Source organism: Oryzias latipes, chromosome 8 (genome assembly GCF_002234675.1).
Source record: "Oryzias latipes chromosome 8, ASM223467v1".
Taxonomy (NCBI): domain Eukaryota; kingdom Metazoa; phylum Chordata; class Actinopteri; order Beloniformes; family Adrianichthyidae; genus Oryzias; species Oryzias latipes.
In genome coordinates this window covers 8,220,414-8,241,305 of record NC_019866.2, presented here as the reverse complement: position 1 = coordinate 8,241,305, position 20,892 = coordinate 8,220,414, and the positions used below count along the sequence as shown (strand labels likewise).

Below are 20,892 nucleotides of genomic sequence, written 5' to 3'. Positions count from 1 at the left end.
TTTCTGATAATTTCAGCCATGTTTAAATGATTTCCTATATGAAGTTTAAAGAAATGTGCTTAATTTATTTCTTAGACTTTCCTGTTCTGTAGCTTCCAGCTGTCAAAAGTTATTCACTAATGTTGATTTCATTGCCTGACGAGATTTATTAAAACTTTTAATATTTTTAAGAATCATGAATTTAATTAAAAAGTTTTTGTCAAGCAAGATTTGCTTTTGTTTTGGATTTTTTCTTTTTTTATGGCATAAAGGTTAGAAATGATAACGTTTTGGAAGAGTTTAGTGTGTGGAAGCAATAGACCCATATCAATGTAATTAACTTAAATAGTATATCGAATGTGTTCTTATAAGTTTAAGGCTGAAATCTTTAGGAACTTCATGACTTTATGACAACTTTTCAGCACCACAGGATCAGCTAAAGGAGTGAAAAAGTCTTATCTCCCCAGCTTGTGTGGGTCCACCCTTACAGCTGCTGTGTACGGCCTTTGATAAGAGTTTGGAATGAATGTTTTGGCAGGAAAGACAGAACCTTACTTTAGTGATGATTTTGGAAGGTTTCCAAATAAATCTTTCAATATTGGGCGACTTGATTGAAGTGCCTGGATTTTAATGCTGTTTGAATGAGGTCTGTCTCCTCTGTTCCCTTTTCAGCAACACCCAAATTAAAACCAGTATTGACTGTATTTGAATTAGATTCGTTCTTTGTCTATTTTTTCTTTCATTTTAACAAAGATAATTTTCTGTCAAATGACTTTTAAAAATATATTGTTGAGATATGTTTCTGTGATTTAAAAGAAAGCTGATTTTCCTTAATGTTTGATTTAATATAACATATTCAAACACACATTATCCTTAGCTTTCTTGATGATGACAGAAAAAAATGTTTGTACAGATGAAGTGAAGAGGCACTTGATGAGGGTTTTTGTTTATCTCTAATTGAGGCTCATCTCTTGGAACGCCTCTGCTCGCTATATTTGTCTTGGGTGTGTCTATTCTGGGGAGTAGTACATAAACCCCCCAAGGTCTCGACACATTACAGTTCCCAACTGACAAAGACAAGATGACCAGTCTCTCTGCTAAAGACAAGGATGTCGTCAAGGCATTCTGGGCCAAGATCTCTTCCAAGGCAACAGATATTGGAGCAGATGCTCTTGGCAGGTGATTATGACATTCAATGGTTCTCTACAAATGTAAATGAAGTTTTATTTTTGTGCTCTGATTCACCACCTTTACGGATTTCCCCTCAGGATGCTGGTGGTCTACCCTCAGACCAAGACCTACTTCGCCCACTGGAAGGACCTGAGCCCCGGCTCTGCCCCGGTGAAGAAGCACGGACAGACTGTGATGGGAGGAGTTGCTGAAGCTGTGGGCAAAATCGACAATCTGACTGCTGGTCTCCTGAACCTCAGTGAGCTGCATGCTTTCACTCTGAGAGTGGATCCTGCCAACTTCAAGGTGAGGATCTAAAGCTTGTAAAGCTTCTCTGTCTGTGACTCAGAAGGGCCTTTTTTGTTCTTGGAAATACTATTTGTTGAAAGATAATACTTCTTTATTTACTTGTTGAGATGCAGGAGCCAGAGCTTAACATTCATCTTTCTTTTTCCACCACAGATTCTCTCCCACAACATCCTGGTGGTGCTGGCCATCATGTTCCCCAATGACTTCACCCCTGAGGTGCATGTGGCCATGGACAAGTTCCTGGCTGCTTTGGCTCTGGCTCTGGCTGAGAAGTACAGATAAACAACACAAAGTCCAAGTCATTGAAGAAGAGAGTGTTTGCGCTTTCTCTGCCAATGATCAATAAATGCATGGTTGCAAAACATTAAGAATGTTGTCTTCATAATTTGGGGGGGTTTTAAGTTGTTAGTAATTTATAGTCATAAATTGGCATTTAAGAATATATTAATAATTTTAGAGTGTTACGTTTGTCATGACTCAAGAGATAACATGAAATTGACAAGAAAATTTTGGCTTAATATTAATAAAACCTGGTTTTTTTTTAGTAAATAGAAAATGGACTTGTAAATAATAATAACTTTAATAGGGTATGATTAATCACATCATGAAAATCAAGTCTTTATTACAAAATAACATTGATTTTTACTTCAAAGCCATAAAACAATTCAATGTGCTTCATGTTAAATCGTAATCATATATTTTACATTATTACTGTAGTGGAATTTTAATGGATGAAATGACATCTGTACTACATTTTACATAACAGAAGTATAATATATATCCAGTGTTTCGCACTAATGATGTAAAAATAATTACAAATGTTTGGTAAATTCTTGGCAAAAAAAAACCACTGGAAACACAAATGGGGAAGTTAGTTTATAGCTAAAAACCTGAATCCTTCGTACCTCAGAAAGGCAAGAACAACAACAAATGTTACCTAACGGTAATCAAAGCAAAAGGTTTCCACCTCCACAACTATACAAAGAAAACAACAACAAAAAAAACAGGACTAAACAGAATTAAAAATGTATTTAAATCTTTGAATCAACAAGATATTATATTCAGTTTTTTGTATTTATAGAAATCAAAATAAAAACTTGGCAATGCCGGCAGAAAAATGGTTTTCTTGTGAACATTTTAGTGTTAATTTACCAATTGTGCCTCACAGTATTGCTGCTTTAAACCTTTTGTACATAGAAGATTTAATAAAAGAGTTACCGCTTACATTTTACAGTTTTACAGTTTTGCTGCAAAGTAAGAATAAAGTGAAAATTAAAATCAATTAAAGTGAAGTTTAAGCAGTTTCACCTTATGATACTGCTTAAAGTTGCGTAGCCTACTACTGGATCAGCATTTTTGAGTTCTCCACTCTAAAATATAAAAAAAAAGTTATTTGATCATCCCTTTTACATTCTCCTCTTACTTTCATCTTAAGTTTGTTTTATTTATTACAGGAATAAAACATTTTGTTAATTTTAAACATTTTCGAATTAGTTTTCTCCTGTTTTTTTTAAAGATGATTTACAGGAAACAACATCAAGTTTAAAATGCATTTTGTTGTAACTTAAAAAAATTATATATATATATATATATATAAATATATACATCGGAAAAAAAATCAGTAATCAGACACAGACACCAGTGTAAGTGTGCTTCAGTTTGTATTTTTTATTGGTCAATTGGAGAGAAATTCGGTTGCTCCTTAGTGGTACTGCCTCCGGAGGGAAGACACCACCACGGCCAGGAACTTCTGGAAAGCTGCCTGGACGTCGCAGGTGAAATCTGGTCCCATCTGAGCGGCGACCACAATCGTCAGGCAGTCTGCCAGGAGCTGCAAAGCATCAAACATCAGAAAATCATCCAAGGCTTGTGACGGCTGATGACAGTGCGCCTCATTCTGTCCTCTGTACCTTAAAATTGTCGGGGTCCACATGCAGTTTCTCGGAGTGCAGCACGCTCAGATCTGCGTAAGTCTGCTTGATGTCATCCATGTTCTTCACGGCCAGCTCCAGACCCGACAGGACAACCTTTCCGTGTGCTGCGACCTTTGGGTTGGAGGTGATGGCGGCGGCGTTGTAGAGGTTTCCAAAGCTGCCAAAGTACCTCTGAGTCCAGGGGTAGACGATCAGACACCTGAGGAAACGTGAGGAAATGAGAGCAAGGACTAAATAACAGAAAGGTGAACCGAGAGACCAAACCTGGAGAGAGCAGCAGGTCCAACAACATCCTTGTCTATCCTGGAGAAGATGTCCTGGATGGTGGCGCGCTCAAAGTCTGTCCATTCAACCATGTTGACAGCTACTGATTTTACTGTCACAAGCCTAGTGCTCGCTGGTGCGATTCCTGCAGCTTTTAAAGGAAAGCGCCTCCTCTCAAAACCCTGAGATGAAAGGGCGTTGGACTTAGAGGCAGAACATGGTGTGATGTAGATTTACAGTAGAACATGATAAGAGGAGGGCGTAACATTCACAGGCAGAATAATGTAAATGTCAAATAGTTTTTAAAGCCGAATGAAAAAAACAAAACAAATCGGAATACAATTCAAACAGCAGATGTGTAAATTCCTGAATTTTAAGCTTTATTCAAGGAAAGGTCTGATTAAAAGAAAGATGAATGTCATATTATTAATGTCATCCAATCAAGTAGTTGTACACACTGAGCTTTGAGCAGTACAACCGCAGAACATTTGGTTTTTTAACAATCATTTCTTGCAGATTTATGGGAAGATGGATGGTTACAATAAAATACAGTTAATACAAAAAAAAGGTTAAGTTGTTACTAAACTTGGTGCATTCATTGTTGGTTTTCATCTTGTAAATAAGACTTAAAACAAAACGACATTTACACAAAACATCTTTATTCACTTCATGAAATTGTTTTTTTTATTTATTTTGGACTTTTTCCTGCTTCTTGCCCTTCAATCAATCAATGTTTTTTTTAATTGACAATGTTTACGTTTTTTTAAATAATTTATCTTTTTTCAATTATTTTCAATTCTTTTGACCTTCTGAAAGGTTAAAAGTCAAAATAATTCCAACATACCTAATGGGAAGGTACTTTGCTGAAAAACATTGTTGTATGTTCTATGGAGGTGAATCATGACCATAGAATTTAACAAAATCATTTTTAATGAAGGTAAACCTACTACACTTCTGAATTTAGGATATTTTTCTTATCTTACACAATCAGCATTTCTTGAACTGCCTCTTCACTATCTTGAACCACTGCTGGGTGTGTCTGTGTTGACGTTCACACATATAATACTCAGGGTGTCGACCAGATCACATTAACAAGGCAAAGATGACCAGTCTCTCTGCTAAAGACAAGGATGTCGTCAAGGCATTCTGGGCCAAGATCTCTTCCAAGGCAACAGATATTGGAGCAGATGCTCTTGGCAGGTGATTATGACATTCAATGGTTCTCTACAAATGTAAATGAAGTTTTATTTTTGTGCTCTGATTCACCACCTTTACGTATTTCCCCTCAGGATGCTGGTGGTCTACCCTCAGACCAAGACCTACTTCGCCCACTGGAAGGACCTGAGCCCCGGCTCTGCCCCGGTGAAGAAGCACGGACAGACTGTGATGGGAGGAGTTGCTGAAGCTGTGGGCAAAATCGACAATCTGACTGCTGGTCTCCTGAACCTCAGTGAGCTGCATGCTTTCACTCTGAGAGTGGATCCTGCCAACTTCAAGGTGAGGATCTAAAGCTTGTAAAGCTTCTCTGTCTGTGACTCAGAAGGGCCTTTTTTGTTCTTGGAAATACTATTTGTTGAAAGATAATACTTCTTTATTTACTTGTTGAGATGCAGGAGCCAGAGCTTAACATTCATCTTTCTATTTCCACCACAGATTCTCTCCCACAACATCCTGGTAGTGCTGGCCATCATGTTCCCCAATGACTTCACCCCTGAGGTGCATGTGGCTATGGACAAGTTCCTGGCTGCTTTGGCTCTGGCTCTGGCTGAGAAGTACAGATAAACGTCAAGAGAAGGAAGCATCCGCATCATTACCTTAATGCAAATAAAGTACTTCAATTTCAACAATTTGTTTTGGTGGTTGTTGACCCATAAACAGTCATGCAAAATAGTGCATTTTCTTGCTTACAAAATGATAAAAGATTTCTGAAATTGTGTAATTGGTTTGTTTGAATTCCCTATTTTTGAAGAATCTATAAACTGTACATTTGACAACTCACAATGTTTTCTTGTACAAAGGGGTATTTGAAAAGATAACGTTGAAAATATCAACAAATCTTGTAAGTCAATGGGAAATGCAACCAAGAACTCCAAAAGAGCATCAAAATGATGTTAAAACAAAGCAATTTCTTTTGAAAAATTCTGAATTATTTAAAGATTAAGGCACAAACAGTGGATTCAGCATGCTTTCATTAACTACTGATAAACTTTGCTCTCCATGGTGCTGATTTCCAACCTGGAATATATTTTCAAGTCAGGAAGACTGTTCTCTGTTCTTATCATCCTCTTCTGACTCTTCTTTTCCACGACCACATGTAGTTCATGCTGTGACATGAACTATATGTGGTCATGCTGGCAGGCTCACAGTGCAAAAACTCATCCCAGATGAGGATTCAAACTTTTATTTCAGTTTTTGTTAGATTTTCTCAAAACAACATGAATAAGCAAACTTGGGTGGATTGCTTAAATAGGTGCATTTTACTGTTTATTTAGAAAAAAATACAAAGATGTGTTCAATCAGTCTGCATGGTAACATAAAAAACTCAACTATCCTGATTTATTTCAATTGTCTGTTGATTTAAAAGGAAACTTAGTTTTTTGTTTTAGCTGGGTGACAGAAAAAGGAAATAACATCTGAAAGGCAAGATTTTAGAGATTTGTTTTTTTACTAGCCTAAACAATTCTGTCGGAATCTATTTTACTGAAGCTTCTCAAGAACCAGAATTTACTCGGCGATCCAACACAAAACTGCTGTATCCCTATTTGTCCTTCTGCCGCCCCTTCATAAAACCGATGGCCTCCTTAACATCCGATTTGTTTCCAGCATCTCAGCAGTTCCTCCAGCAGGGGGCGTTGTTTTACATAATTTCTCAAAGCTTTAGTTTAGCAGTGTGTAAGCCTTGTGACAGGTCTATATGAATTCCCCATGGTCTGCAGGGTCTATGATCTTATTATTGTTTAATTGTTGATGTTAATAAAGTTATCTATTAACCCATTTTTTATCTTTGAAAATCTGAGTGACGAGCTTCTTTCTTGTCCTAATTATTAAAACAATTGTCACTGCACATACTGTGAAAGGTTTGTAATTTACTACTTTTTAAAGACAGAAGGTAAAAACTGATAATCTACAAGTTATATGTTTAATGTTCAATAGTGTGCATCACATTATTCACACTTGACAGGTTGTAAATGCAAATTTTTTCTATAATGAATTCCCGGGTCAACATGACGTTTCTGACAAGATGGAAGGAAGGACGCCTGCATGAAAGTACACAAGCTTAAACTATTGCAAGCATTTTCTTATTGCCAGACTTCTATTTCTAACCCTATCTCATATGTGATTATACTGTGTGAGTGGGGGTTCAGGGCATCGTATATGTTTAGTGTTTTACTTTTTATTAAAGAAATTGTTTTTGTCATATGAAGATTTTTATTTTTAAATTTGAAGAATTTCTGCGGACCTAACATGCTTTGTCAATAACATTTGATCTTATATTGAGTCTTTTGTCAACTTTTGAAATGCATTTAGCTGAGGATTTTTAAAACTGCCTGAGAACAAACTCTAATATTGTAGTCTAAGCTAGTGAGATCAACAAATGTTCCTCCTTCCCAGGTCAAAGTTAGTCTGATGCTTGTTCCTTTTTTTCCCATTTTTGTTTTGTTAAGAAAAGTGTCAAAACAATAAAAGCACTTGGACCTATGTACATTCATTATATGCTCAAGAGAAGTAAAGACATGTTGATTTATGAAAAGAAAAAAAGTGAAGCACATTAATTAAACTACACTGGAGCCACCGATTATTTATTTGGGCGTAGTGTGTCTGAATGTCCAGATAGTAAACGTATATTGCATAATCTGAGTTAAGCACCTGTTGACAGCATTTTACCAACATTTCAGACATTTCATTAGACTTCAATATTCAGAAGAAAGACGCAATTAGTAAACAGGCTGCTTTTTGAATTCATGACATTATGGTCAAGTGGACAGAAGAGGAGCGCTGCACCATCAGGGAAGTTTGGGAAAAAGTTGATGTTGATGAGATTGGACCACAAATTCTAACAAGGCAGAACATTATATCCTTTAAAAGGTCAGAATGATGAAGTTCTGAATGGATTTATAATTCATGACTTAATGGGATGACCAGATTTCCATCATCAAGATGTTTACTTGCCTGATTGTTGGTTTGGCTGTTTCAGCTTCTCATCTTCTTGGATGAATTATTGATGCATTTCTGCTACTGATAGGGTTCATATTGTTTACCCCTGGAGAGAGACATACTTTGGCACCTTTGGAGACATTTTCACTAACACTTCCATTCTGAATAACCCCAAAGTAGCTCACCATGGAAAGGTTGTGCTGAGGTCCATTGACAAAGCAGTGAGAATCATGGACAGGATACAAGAGACACATGCTGCTCTGAGCAGGCTGCACTATGAATGTGTGGATCCGGATAACTTCAAAGTAGGCGGCAGACGTTCTGAAATCACTGATCCTGCCAAAATCCCTTGCAGATGGGATTTATCAAGCTTTTGTTTCATCTGCAGCTGCTGGGAGACTGCATCACCATCTCCATTGCCTGCAAACTCAAGGAAGCCTTGAACCCTCAGGTCCAAGCAGTCTGGCAGAAGTTCCTCTGTGCTGTGGTGGAGGCCATGAACAGCCAGAACAAATGAAATGTGGATAAAAACCAGAATGAAATAAAGCTTAAATAAATAAAACCCAGGTTTGAACTTTTTTATGTTAGTGATTAGTGTTTGCTTTGATTCTTCAGGCTCTGTTTCATCCTTGCTACAAGTAAAAATGTGATTTGAATATCTTATGGTGTTCTTGAAAAAAACTGACGTTTTATGTCTTAGTCAACTTTATCCATCTGTCATTAACATTAAAATATTCAACCAATCATACAACACAATCACTTTCTCAGAAAAAAAAAACATTTGAAGTGTGTCCATTTAAAACTGTTTTATGGTAAAATATTACCAAAAAATGAATAATTTGCTTGGAAATATAATTTTTACTAGGTTTGGCTTGTTATACAAATCAATAAAGAAAATGAAAACGGCTGTTTTCATTTTTATTTTGTGCAATGAGTCCAATTGTCCACAAGGAGGCTCTCTACCATTGCAGCATAAATTCTGCTGTGCTCCAAACTCAAGATTTGAAAATTTTTGCAGTTTTCTTTTTACCATGAAAATAAAAATAACTTTTTTTTGTAACTCAAATAATGTGATAAGCTTTAGTCAATGTGAAAAATCCACAAAGTGTCTAGCTAAGAGACTTCAAAACTAAGATGTCAAAATATGTAGGAAATAATAAACCCTAAATAAACCATATTAGCTATATTATTATCTTTTTTAATCTTTTGACAAAGCAATGAATTAAATTTTTCTTTTCCTTGGCAATTAGTAAAGCATTTTGAAGTATTTCTAGGTAGAAGTAGAAGAAAGGTCGAGGTTAAAAAAAAGTGTTGTGTGAGAATTGAGATTCATTTAAAACATACCTCTCTAGTCATCCTCGCTGTTTGAATCTTTTTTTCCCAACATTTTTTTTGATTTATTGCTTAAAGTTTATAATTTAGACATGAATATTTTTTTTAATTTAAAATCTGTTTCTTAGTAAATTATGAAATCAACAACGATGGTTCAGACACGGAGCAAAAATTAGATGAAGAGAATTTTTATTTTTAGAGAGAAGACCAGGGTGAGGGTGGATCATTGGGCCTCAAACAATCTCTGCACTTCAGAAAATTAGATAAATCAAGTGATGCTCCACCGACTGAAGTGGGACGTATAAAACTGACGTGTAATTGAATGAATTATGTGGATGATCCGCTTCGGCGGCCAAAAGAGAAGCTGCAGTTGCACTGAGCGCTATCTTGTCCTTTGAGCGGCGCCGCCCAACCATGTTCAGATAAGAGAGAAACACACCGCATGTTGGCAACAAATGTCACCAGAAGTAACCCCAGTCAGCATGTTGGTATGCACTTATAAACCAGAATGGAATCATTACGATTAAGGATTTTCAATCACTTTTCCCGGACTTCTAAAGACATAAAAGAAAATATTTTCTATACACAGACTTTAAAAGAAAGCGTTAATGTTCCCATAATTATGCATGTTTGGGATGGATTTTCGTTTGTTACTTTTGTCCAGTTGAGTGTTTCTTACAATAAATATAAACATTTTTTGGTCACTCAGTGTGTCTTCCATGCATCTATTAAAAATAACTGTAACATTTCTTATTGTAACATCTCTGTGCTTAAAAAATTCAGACCATCTGGATCTGGGAATGTTCCAATTGTCACCATGGGAATGAACAGGATTACCTTCAGTAAATTCTCTTTGATGGTAACTTTTATTTGACTCCTGATCGGGTTTTGCACACTAGCAGTTCAGAGTGACACATTTGTCCTCCCTTTATCTCCTGTGAGCGGTACATGACATTTGGAAGTGGTCCAAACTTGCACATATCTTGAAGGTGGCTCTGGTGTGCCCATGCCCTGTCGCATGTATAAAAAGACCCAGTTTTCGAACGGATCTTCAAACCGAACAATCAGCAGTCAGGATGAGTCTCACAGCTAAGGATAAGGAGGTCGTCAAGGCCTTCTGGACCAAATTGGCTCCCAAGGCAGATGATGTTGGAGCTGACGCTTTGTCCAGGTAATTATTATCATCAATTTTCACAGAATTTTGTCCTTCATTTCTCTTTCTAATATTCACTTCTGTTTTATTCAGGATGTTGGTTGTGTACCCTCAGACCAAGACCTACTTCGCCCACTGGAAGGACCTGAGCCCCGGCTCTGCCCCGGTGAAGAAGCATGGGAAGACTATAATGGGAGGAGTTGCTGATGCTGTGGGCAAAATCGACGACCTGACAGCAGGTCTGCTGGACCTCAGTGAGCTGCACGCTTTCACCCTGAGAGTGGATCCAGCCAACTTCAAGGTATCAAATCATTTCTGTAAGCAAACCTTTGGGCTGTAAAGGTAACAGGAATTGAAATTCCTTGAGTACGTTTATACGATTTGATTGGACGTGAACAAATTCTTAGACTTAAACTTTCCTCAAGACTGATAGATGAAGTGGAATAATTAGGTTTGGGGGAAATATATCTTTATTTAAGCAGTTTTTTAGTGTGTCATTCAGTTTTAATAATCCTTTGTGGGCTATGAACAGCCTGTTTTTAGTTTGACATTTTGATATGCATTTGTCCCCCTGACCCTTTTCTTCTCAGATGAGTAGAAAACTAAATAAAGTTGCTTTTTTCATGTCTCTTCACATCGTTCAATAGTTCAGCTCCACACCTGGGATTTTTAATTTGTTTCAGGAGACTTGGATCAGACCATAATACACTCTCTCTATGAGGCAAATGATATGTGATATATTTACAGATTCTCTCTCACAACATCCTGGTTGTGTTGGCCATCGTCTTCCCCAACGAATTCACCCCTGAGGTCCATGTGGCCCTGGACAAGTTCCTGGGGGCTTTGTCCCGCGCCCTGGCTGAGAAATACCGGTAAACCAGCAACAGGAGCAGCAGCAACAGAGGATGGTCATTCCAATGTGCTTCAGTGCAATCCATCCCTGTAACCTGAATAAAAGATCAAATGCAAGAATTTGTCCTCTTGTCTTTAAGTACGAGTGTTAAATTTTACAGATGGAGTCCCATAACTAAAATAAACTCTGTAGGAAAACACTAATCCCTTATGTTGTTGTGCATAAATTCTGAAGGCCTCTTCTTTAAAGTGGGTTTGCCGTTGGTCTGTTTGGTGGTTTGGTGGTGGTTGGCTCTGTCACCGCACAGCAAGAAGGCCCTGGTTTGAATCCTAGCTGGGTCGTTTCTGTTGGAGTGTTTTTTTAGACACTACAGCGTCTTCCCAAAGTCGAAAAAGTATGTTTCACATATTGACCCTAAATGTATCTGAGGGATGAACGTGAGGGTGTCAAGCCCCCCGATGGACTAGTAAACTTCAGTGTCTCCCAACTTCACCCTGAAGTAGCAAAGTGGCTCCAGCAACTTTTGTGACCAAGCACAAGAGAATGATGGATGGATGGATGGATGGATGGATGGATGGATGGATGGATGGATGGATGGATGGCTGGATGGATGGATAGATGGATGGAAGGATGGATAGATGGCTGGACAGATGGCTTTGCATTGTGTGCAGTGTTTACATTATGTTATCATATTTCAGATATAATATTGCATATTTTATTTCACATTTGAGTAAAAAAAAACATGTTAAAATGACAGCTCTCTACAGGTTCTGATGAGTACTGCAAGTCCCATTTAGTGTGTCTCTTACCTCAAGTCCAAGTCAACTATCAAGTCTCTTGTAGATGAGACATATGTCATTTCATGTGGGTAAAAAAAAGTCTGGTCCGGAACGAAGACTTAAGATCAAGAACAGGGGTGAAGGATGTCATCGAGAAAGGGATTGAAGCCAAAGCCAAGTGGGCAGGACATGTAGCCCGAATGAAGAACCACGAATGGGCTAAGAAAACAACAGAATGGACTCAGTGGGACAAACAGAGAGGAAGGGGAAGACCGAAGAAAAGATGGAGAGATGGCATCGAGCAGAAGGCAGGCTGCACGTGGACCCAATGTGCCCAAAACCGTGATGAGTGGAGTAAGATGTGGAGGCCATCCGCCAGCAGTGGCGTGATAGGCTGATGATGATGATGATGATGATGAAATAAAAGTCTCCAATATTCAAGTCCAAGTCATATCTTATAGTCCTCTTTGATACAAAAAACATCATCATTATTATTATTATTGTTATAATAATTATTATTATTATTATTATTATTATTATTATTATTATTATTATTATTATCATCATCATCATTATTATCATTGTTGTTTTTATTTTTTATTTTCTAAATCAAAATGATTAGAAGTCATGAAATAATCAAACTTCAAACTGCAAAAACAATGTTCAAAATTCTTGATATGAATTTATATTGAAAAGGAAAATACATTCTTATAACTTGTAGGGTGAGAAATTTGGTTTGAGGATGCGTGTGTGCCTAGTTGAGTTTGTGGCTATAAGTGTGCAGACGTATCCTAACAGCAGTTAAGATTAGACCTGTGCTAGAAACTCTGAGGGTTCTGGGAGGTGCCAAAGCAGTTTAATTAGAAAAGAATCACTCGTACTGGTAAAATATTTATTAATATAAAAGACTGAACAGATAAGAACACAATAGCAAAATATATAGTGAAAATATATAGTTAATGTAAAATATAATAAAACATCTAAAAATAAATCCAAACAAACTTAAACTGGATACTTAAAAAAAGGTTAAAAAAATCTAACTTTACTCAAACATGATTTAAAAGAACAAGAAAATTCTCTAACAAGACCTGATCTCAGTGGCATTTTTTGGAGATCAGATACACAGGAACCAAATACCTATTCTCCCTATGATGCCACAACCAATGAGGCAATCCACTTCCTGTTGTCTCCTACTTAAATTAGCTCCACTTTACTTTACAAAGCCATCCGTCCATCCATCCATCCATCCATCCATCCATCCATCCATCCAACCATCCATCCATCCATACTTCCATACATCCATCCATTTTTTAACTCCACTGTATCCCTTTCGAGGTCATGGGGTAACCGGAGCCCGTCCCAGCTGTTGGGGAAGGTGGGGGTACACCCGGACAGGTTGTCAGTCTGTCAAAGGGCTAGAAGCTATAAATTAAACAAATTTTAGTTATGATGGTGGACATCATGTTGTCCACCATGTTGTTAAAGTCAACAAAACTAAAGTCTGCTGTTAGTTTCAGCTCAGCTCATTAACCCAAAAACTGGGTCGAAACATCCCATACAAAAGAATTTTCTCCCAAAAGTGTTTTTTTAAATGGAATTTCGCAAAAAAGAATAGATTGGAATAATCTTTGCAGAAATCTGTCCAATTCTTTGGGCACAGCCTGTCCTGAAATGATCTATTTATAAGATTTAAGTACTTTTCTGTCTTGTCATCCATGTCACCTTTTTCCAAACAGTTTAACTTTTTGTGAGGAATCACAAACAACAGAGCTCACTTGCTTGACTGGGTGTCCATTGACTAAATCTGTCCCCATGAATATTTGGCTTTAAGAAAACTATAGAAACATCCATGCCATAAACCGAATTTGATTTAGGTATAATGGGCAGCAAACACTAAAAAAGAGAGGCAAATCATCGATTGCACTTACTGTTGCTTTTAAATGTAATTTAAAAAACAATGTTACTGTCATGACCGGATCACGTGACAAACCCAGATGCTGTAACCCGGAAGGAGGAGGCAAGTAAGTGAAAGGGAAAGTAACTGGTTTTATTTTGTAGGAGCCAGCGGATCTTGAGGCGTGGAGCGTCGTGGGACTAGATGGAGCAGATCGTCAGCAGGATGGAGGATATGTAAGAAGAAGGCAGCTCTGGATCTTAGCTTTGACGTGGCAGGAGTTCTTTGGGGGTGGCGTGGCTGGATTTCTTGGGAGGCGTAGAGGAGTTCAGCTTCAGCTCGGCTGGTAGAAAGACTCGGGTGTCACTCGTGGAAGGCAAGACCTGAAGCACAGCAAAACAAGATGAGCGAGGAACAAGGCAAGGGGGCCAGACGTAGCTCAAAGCGGAGTTAAGCACCATCAGTGTTAACGAACTGGCGAAGAATGCTTGAGATGAGTCTCCTTATGAAGCAGGTGAGGGGATGAGATGAGTGGACACAGCTGTGAGTCTGGAGCAGAGCTGGGAGGGGGAGGAGTCTGCCAGGCCACCATGACAGTACCCCCCCCTCAACGACCGCCTCCAGGCGGTCCAGGACGCCGATCCGGGTGGTCACGGTAAAAGTCAGCGATGAGGGAAGAGTCGAGGATGAGGGAACGGGAGACCCACGAGCGTTCCTCAGGCCCGTACCCCTCCCAGTCCACCAGAAACTGGAAGCCACGGCCACGGCGGCGAACGTCCAAAACCTTGGAGACCGTGAAAGCCGGAGCGCCGTCGATGATACGGGTGGGCGGAGGGGAGACGGAAGGCGGGCACAAAGGGCTGTCCAAAAAAGGTTTAATTTGCGAGATATGGAAAGATGGGTGTACCTTTAGAGCCGCCGGCAACTTGAGGCGAACACAGGTGGGGTTGATGATCCTTTCAATGATGTAGGGGCCGATAAATCGGGGAGCCAGTTTCCGAGACGTGGACGGGATGGGAATGTTATTGGAGGATAACCACACCCTCTGCCCGACTTGATACTTGGGACCCTCCACCCTGTGCCTGTTGGCAAAACGACAGTTAGCCTCTTTAGTGCGAAGGAGGGCTTCACGAGTCTGGGCCCAGACGCGCTGGCAGCGCTGCATATGACGCTGGACCGAGGGGACAGCAAGGTCGAGCTCCTGGGAGGGGAACAGAGGAGGAGAGTAGCCTAGAGATGCTTCGAAAGGGGAGATGCCAGTAGCAGAGGAGGGGTGAGTGTTATGAGCGTATTCGATCCAGATGAGGTACTCGGCCCAGTCAGATTTGTTCTGAGCGGCGAGACAACGGAGGCCGGCTTCAAGCTCTTGATTGGCACGCTCGGCCTGACCGTTGGACTGCGGGTGATAACCTGAGGATAGGCTCACACTGGCACCCAGCGCAGAACAAAACGCTCTCCATACCTGTGATATGAATTGGGGACCCCGATCAGAGACGATGTCGGAGGGGATGCCGTGGTGGCGGAAGACTTGGTTCACCAGAATCTTGGCCGTTTCAGTGGCGGAGGGGAGCTGAGGAAGGGGAATGAAATGCACCGCTTTCGAAAACCTGTCAACGACAGTCAGGATTACCGTATGGCCTTGCGAAGGCGGTAGCCCAGTGACAAAATCCACCGCTAGATGAGACCAGGGACGGTGAGGAGTGGGCAAGGGATGGAGAAAACCAGCTGGGGGCGTGTTGGAGGATTTAGAGCGAGCGCAGACGGTGCAAGCTGCGATAAACTCACGTACATCCTTATCCATGTGGGGCCAGAAAAATCTTTTTCGGAGCATGGACAAAGTCCTATGAACCCCTCCATGGCAGGCAATCAGGGAGCTGTGACCCCAGGCAATCACGTCAGACCTGAGGGACGTAGGGACATAGAGAGTGCCATCAGGACAGGATGTAGGACAGGCTTCCTCACCTTGGGCCTCTTTGACACGGGTTTCGATATCCCACGTGAGGTTGCCCACGATGCAGGTAGCTGGGATGATGGGGGAGGGAGGAGAAACGTCATCCGAGCTGTATTTCCTGGAGAGGGCATCAGGCTTAGTATTACGGCTTCCGGGTCTGTAAGTGATAGTGAACTGAAAACGGTCAAAAAAGAGACACCACCGGGCTTGACGTGAATTGAGTCTTTTTGCAGTGCGCAGGTAGGCAAGATTTTTATGGTCTGTCCAGACTATAAACGGGTGAGTAGCCCCCTCCAGCCAATGACGCCACTCCTCCAGAGCCAGCTTGATGGCAAGTAATTCGCGGTTGCCCACGTCATAGTTATGTTCAGCCGGGGATAGTTTGCGGGAGAAGAAAGCGCAGGGCTTCAATTTGCCAGAGGACCCTTCCTTCTGGGAGAGAACCGCTCCCACACCCGTGTCGGAGGCGTCAACTTCAACTATGAACTGTTTGGAGGTGTCAGGTTGGATCAGGATTGGGGCGGAGACGAAAAGAGACTTCAACTGATCAAAAGCTTTCTGGGCTTCAGGATTCCAGACGTACGGTCGTGAAATGGAGGTGAGCTTAGTGAGAGGGGCGGCAATACAACTAAAGTTGCGGATGAACCGGCGGTAAAAGTTGGCGAAACCTAGAAATTGTTGTAGTTTCTTGCGTGAATCAGGAGGTTCCCACTGGGAGACAGCCTCGAGTTTGGCAGGATCAGGGCTGATGCTGCCTGCTGAAAGAACGTACCCCAAGAATTGAATGGACGCGGTGTGGAATTGGCACTTCTCTGCCTTAACAAATAACTGGTTTTCGAGTAGTCTAGACAAAACTAAACGGACATGGTTTTCGTGCTGAACCGGGTCATGCGAGAAGATCAGAATGTCATCGAGATAGACGAATACGAAACGGTTCAGGAAGTCACGGAGGACGTCATTAACTAACCTCTGAAAGACAGCGGGAGCGTTAGTTAGGCCGAATGGCATTACAAGGTACTCATAATGGCCAAGAGGTGTAGTAAAGGCCGTTTTCCATTCGTCGCCCTCCTTTATGCGTACGAGGTGGTAGGCGTTGCGCAGGTCCAATTTTGAGAAGATTTGAGCCCCCTGGACCGAGTCGAACACAGAACTGATGAGGGGGAGAGAATACTTATCCTTGATAGTTATTTGATTAAGCTCTCGATAATCGATACAGGGACGAAGAGATTTATCTTTCTTTTCGACAAAGAAAAACCCGGCTCCAACGGGCGACGAGGAAGGACGAATGTGACCGGAAGAGAGAGCTTCATGGATATAAGTCTCCATGGCAGCCTTTTCGGGCCCCGAGAGGTTGTATAAATGTCCCTTGGGGAGAGTGGCGCCTGGGAGTAAGTTGATGGCGCAATCATATGGCCTATGTTGGGGCAGCGAACTTGCTTTACTTTTACTGAAGACCGCCTTAAGTTCGTGATAACAATGTGGAACGGAAGTAAGATCAATGTCATCGGGGATGTGATCGCTAGATGGGGATACGGAGGGAATAGCGGATTGTAGGCAGTTAGCCATGCAGAACGTGCTCCAATTGATAATGCGTTGTTTAGCCCAGTCAAACTGGGGGTTGTGGGTTTTTAGCCAAGAATAACCCAAAACCACCGGACAATAAGGGGATATAGTGACAAAAAACCGAACGTACTCGTGATGGTTACCTGAAGTGATGAGTAATAAGGGCTTGGTGCGATGAGTAATGGATGAGAGATATTGACCCCCCAATCCGGCAGCGTTAATGGGGGTGTCTAGAGGTTCTATAGGGAGAGAGAGTTGTTGAACTAAGGTTTGATCGATGAGGCTCTGTTCGGCACCAGAGTCAATGAGAGCATGAGTGTCAGAGATCTTAGACTTGAAGCAAAGCTTGACAGGAACATAACAGAAGTCTTTTGGCAAAGAAACAACTGACTTACCCACCCGCGGCCTGTCTTTTAGCGGGGGGATTCGGGAGTTTAAACGGAGAGGGCATTGTGAGACTTGGTGGCCCTGATTCCCACAGTAGAAACAAAGTCCCTCCTCTCGGCGTTTCAGCCGCTCCTCAGCAGACAGGCGTGAATGTCCTATTTGCATTGGTTCTTCAGGGGTTTTGCGAGGAACAAACTGTGGAGGAAATTCAGGCGTGGAAGGCGGAGGAGAGTCAGCCGGAATGGTATTACGCACCGTGTGGGGGCGTTCATGCTGGCGCTCCTTGATGCGTATGTCAGAACGTAAGGCAGCTGCGACAAGATCCTCAAAAGAAAAGGCTTCGGGTTGGGTGCACAAATGATCTTTTATAGCTTCATTTAGAGATCGATAGAAGATACCTCGTAACGCGGGGTCAGTCCAGCCAGCTTCGACAGCCAAGATGCGAAAGTCTATGACGTGGTCGCTGACGGACCGGTTGTGCTGTTTTAGATTTAACAGGCGTCTGGTGGCCTCCTCCTGTTTGCGAGGTTGGTCAAAAACAAGTCTGAACTCACAAATGAAGCGTTCAAACGGGAGGTGTGTGATAGGGTTAGCCGCTAGGAAGGCTTGGGCCCATTGCAGCGCTTTATTCCGTAAGGAGTTAACGACCAGGGTTATCTTGCTCTGATCCGTGTGGTAATATCGGGGAGCCTGTTGAAATAACAGCTGGCATTGAAGTAAAAAACCGCCACAATTTTCTACTTCACCATGAAAAGGCTCCGGCTGGAGACGATAGTTTTCCGGGTTCGAGGCGGAAGCGGAAGTGACCATGTTGCCGGAAAGTGGTGAGGGAGCAGGAACTGTGGGACCAGAGAATTGACCCGTTAATTCTAATAGTGTCTGTGTCATACCATCAAGACGTCGGAAAAGGTCTTGCTGAGCGGAGGCCATCTGAGAAAGGGCATCGGCTTGGCGTCCCAGCATTATACCCTGTTGGTTGACGGCAAGGGGAAGTCCTTCCGGGTCAGCTGGGTCGGTGTCTTGGCCAGTTCGTTCTGTCATGACCGGATCACGTGACAAACCCAGATGCTGTAACCCGGAAGGAGGAGGCAAGTAAGTGAAAGGGAAAGTAACTGGTTTTATTTTGTAGGAGCCAGCGGATCTTGAGGCGTGGAGCGTCGTGGGACTAGATGGAGCAGATCGTCAGCAGGATGGAGGATATGTAAGAAGAAGGCAGCTCTGGATCTTAGCTTTGACGTGGCAGGAGTTCTTTGGGGGTGGCGTGGCTGGATTTCTTGGGAGGCGTAGAGGAGTTCAGCTTCAGCTCGGCTGGTAGAAAGACTCGGGTGTCACTCGTGGAAGGCAAGACCTGAAGCACAGCAAAACAAGATGAGCGAGGAACAAGGCAAGGGGGCCAGACGTAGCTCAAAGCGGAGTTAAGCACCATCAGTGTTAACGAACTGGCGAAGAATGCTTGAGATGAGTCTCCTTATGAAGCAGGTGAGGGGATGAGATGAGTGGACACAGCTGTGAGTCTGGAGCAGAGCTGGGAGGGGGAGGAGTCTGCCAGGCCACCATGACAGTTACATTTATAAAAAATTGCAAATAAAACCTAATTTGTTTCTGGAAAAGTTTTGTCCAGGAGTTTGTTACTAGACCAAAGAATTCAGGCAGATTCAAGCTCAAAAATATGTGAGGTCAACTACATATTAATCATATTGCAAGACATTATGAATATTTGTATATAACCAGTTTAAATCTTCATCTCAACAGACAAAAACTGACAATCCTTTAGCTGTCCTTTAGATCTTGTATGTATTTGATTATTAGTAAATACATAGACACGTGAACATTGGTCATAATAGGATGCAGTTGTGGGAAAACTACTAGAAAATGATTTCAAAAACGTTTGAACCTTTGAACGATTGATACTTCACATGTTCATGGATATTTGAAATAATAAATGCCTCAAGCTGACTGATTTCCTTTTTTGTCCTTGCTGGTTACTTTTTTCGCTACTTCAAGATTTGGTCACATTTAGCTTTAATTTTTTATTACATTTCATGTGCACAAACAAAAGTAAAATGTTCAATGGCAATTTGGCAAAAAATGGCAAAAAAGATTTGTTTAATAACTTTCAAAATATTGTTTTTCTTTGTGAGAGGAGTCAGACGTTAAAATGCATGCAATAGGGATGAATAATTGGATAACAGGATATATGGATAATTGGAACATGGATCATTCATTTAGAACCAAATTGAAATCTTTGAGGAGAAATATGAACCCCCAAACTGCTGTGCCATCCAGATGTTAAGCTTGATTCCATAACTACCCCAATGCCAGACAGAGAATGCAATGGATCACACAAACCATCCAAATATTTTTCATGGATTTGGTCTTTTTATTTAGCAGCAGCTTCTGCTCTTTTTATGCTTTTTATCGATATTTCTCAGACAGAGCCAGGGACACTGCAGCCAGGAACTTATCCAAAGCCACATGGACCTCAGGAGTGAAGTCCTGGGGGAACATTATGGCCATAACCACAAGGATGTTGTGAGAAAGAATCTGTCAAAACAAAGGACAAATTGAAAAATTACTTCAGGGTTTTCACCAAACCTTCCACAAATTCCTCTCAGTACCTTAAAGTTGGTGGGGTCCACTCTCAGGGTGAAGGCATGAAGTTCACTGAGGTTTAGCAGACCTGAGGAAATGTCATCGATTTTGCCCACAGCATCAGCAATTCCTCCCATCACAGTCTTCCCGTGCTTCTTTACTGGGGCAGAGCCGGGGCTCAGGTCCTTCCAGTGGGCAAAGTAGGTCTTGGTCTGGGGGTAGACCACCAGCATCCTGGAGAAACAAGACTGGATATATAATCTGACTAAAACAAGAACTAAAATTCCTGGGAGTATTCTTTACCTAGACAGAGCATCTGAGCCAATGGCATCTGCCTGTCCAGACACTTTGGCCCAGAAGGCCTTAACTGCTGCCTTGTCCTTCGCGCTGAGACTCATCTTCAATCTTCTTTTGGGTTTGAGGGTTTCGATAAATGGGAACATTTGAGGGGTTTTTATGCAAGAAACTGCCCAGAGACACACCCACCTCCCCAATGAGATACGAGCACTTTGAAGGCGTTCCATCAGATAAAGAATAAAATGACATTAAGGTCTGAGAAAATAACAAGGGAAAATAC

General features: G+C 41.3%; 6 protein-coding genes across 7 annotated transcripts; 4 read left to right on the top strand and 2 right to left on the bottom strand.

Moving 5' to 3' along the window:
• The first annotated feature begins 1,027 nt into the window (after positions 1 to 1,027).
• gb (hemoglobin embryonic subunit alpha-like) lies at positions 1,028 to 5,503 on the top strand. Of its 2 annotated transcripts, XM_011477879.3 has the most exons (4): positions 1,028 to 1,060; positions 4,759 to 4,856; positions 4,946 to 5,153; positions 5,310 to 5,503. In XM_011477879.3, exons 2-4 carry the CDS (start codon positions 4,759 to 4,761, stop codon positions 5,436 to 5,438), a joined length of 435 nt encoding a protein of 144 aa, XP_011476181.1. In that variant the 5' UTR covers positions 1,028 to 1,060; the 3' UTR covers positions 5,439 to 5,503.
• On the top strand, positions 1,055 to 1,826 carry LOC101155030 (hemoglobin embryonic subunit alpha-like). The gene is given in 3 exon segments (NM_001278898.1): positions 1,055 to 1,158; positions 1,248 to 1,455; positions 1,612 to 1,826. Coding segments are annotated over 3 exon segments (435 nt in total). The 5' UTR covers positions 1,055 to 1,060; the 3' UTR covers positions 1,741 to 1,826.
• gb (hemoglobin subunit beta-like) lies at positions 3,112 to 3,768 on the bottom strand. The gene is given in 3 exon segments (NM_001278899.1): positions 3,112 to 3,289; positions 3,369 to 3,591; positions 3,657 to 3,768. Coding segments are annotated over 3 exon segments (444 nt in total). The 5' UTR covers positions 3,749 to 3,768; the 3' UTR covers positions 3,112 to 3,160.
• A 2,062-nt stretch (positions 5,504 to 7,565) lies between the features above and the next one.
• LOC101159018 (hemoglobin cathodic subunit beta) lies at positions 7,566 to 8,328 on the top strand. The gene is made up of 3 exons (XM_004071601.3): positions 7,566 to 7,718; positions 7,900 to 8,116; positions 8,200 to 8,328. Exons 1-3 carry the CDS (start codon positions 7,627 to 7,629, stop codon positions 8,326 to 8,328), a joined length of 438 nt encoding a protein of 145 aa, XP_004071649.1. The 5' UTR covers positions 7,566 to 7,626.
• A 1,796-nt stretch (positions 8,329 to 10,124) lies between these two features.
• On the top strand, positions 10,125 to 11,265 carry LOC101174997 (hemoglobin embryonic subunit alpha-like). Its single transcript, XM_004071343.2, has 3 exons — positions 10,125 to 10,314; positions 10,390 to 10,597; positions 11,044 to 11,265. The coding sequence occupies exons 1-3, from the start codon at positions 10,220 to 10,222 to the stop codon at positions 11,170 to 11,172; spliced, it is 432 nt and encodes a 143-aa protein (XP_004071391.1). The 5' UTR covers positions 10,125 to 10,219; the 3' UTR covers positions 11,173 to 11,265.
• Positions 11,266 to 20,080: 8,815 nt separating this feature from the next.
• On the bottom strand, positions 20,081 to 20,750 carry LOC101175238 (hemoglobin embryonic subunit alpha-like). Its single transcript, XM_004071344.2, has 3 exons — positions 20,619 to 20,750; positions 20,342 to 20,549; positions 20,081 to 20,267 (listed from the first exon to the last, which is right to left on the bottom strand). The coding sequence occupies exons 1-3, from the start codon at positions 20,711 to 20,713 to the stop codon at positions 20,139 to 20,141; spliced, it is 432 nt and encodes a 143-aa protein (XP_004071392.1). The 5' UTR covers positions 20,714 to 20,750; the 3' UTR covers positions 20,081 to 20,138.
• Positions 20,751 to 20,892: the final 142 nt, after the last annotated feature.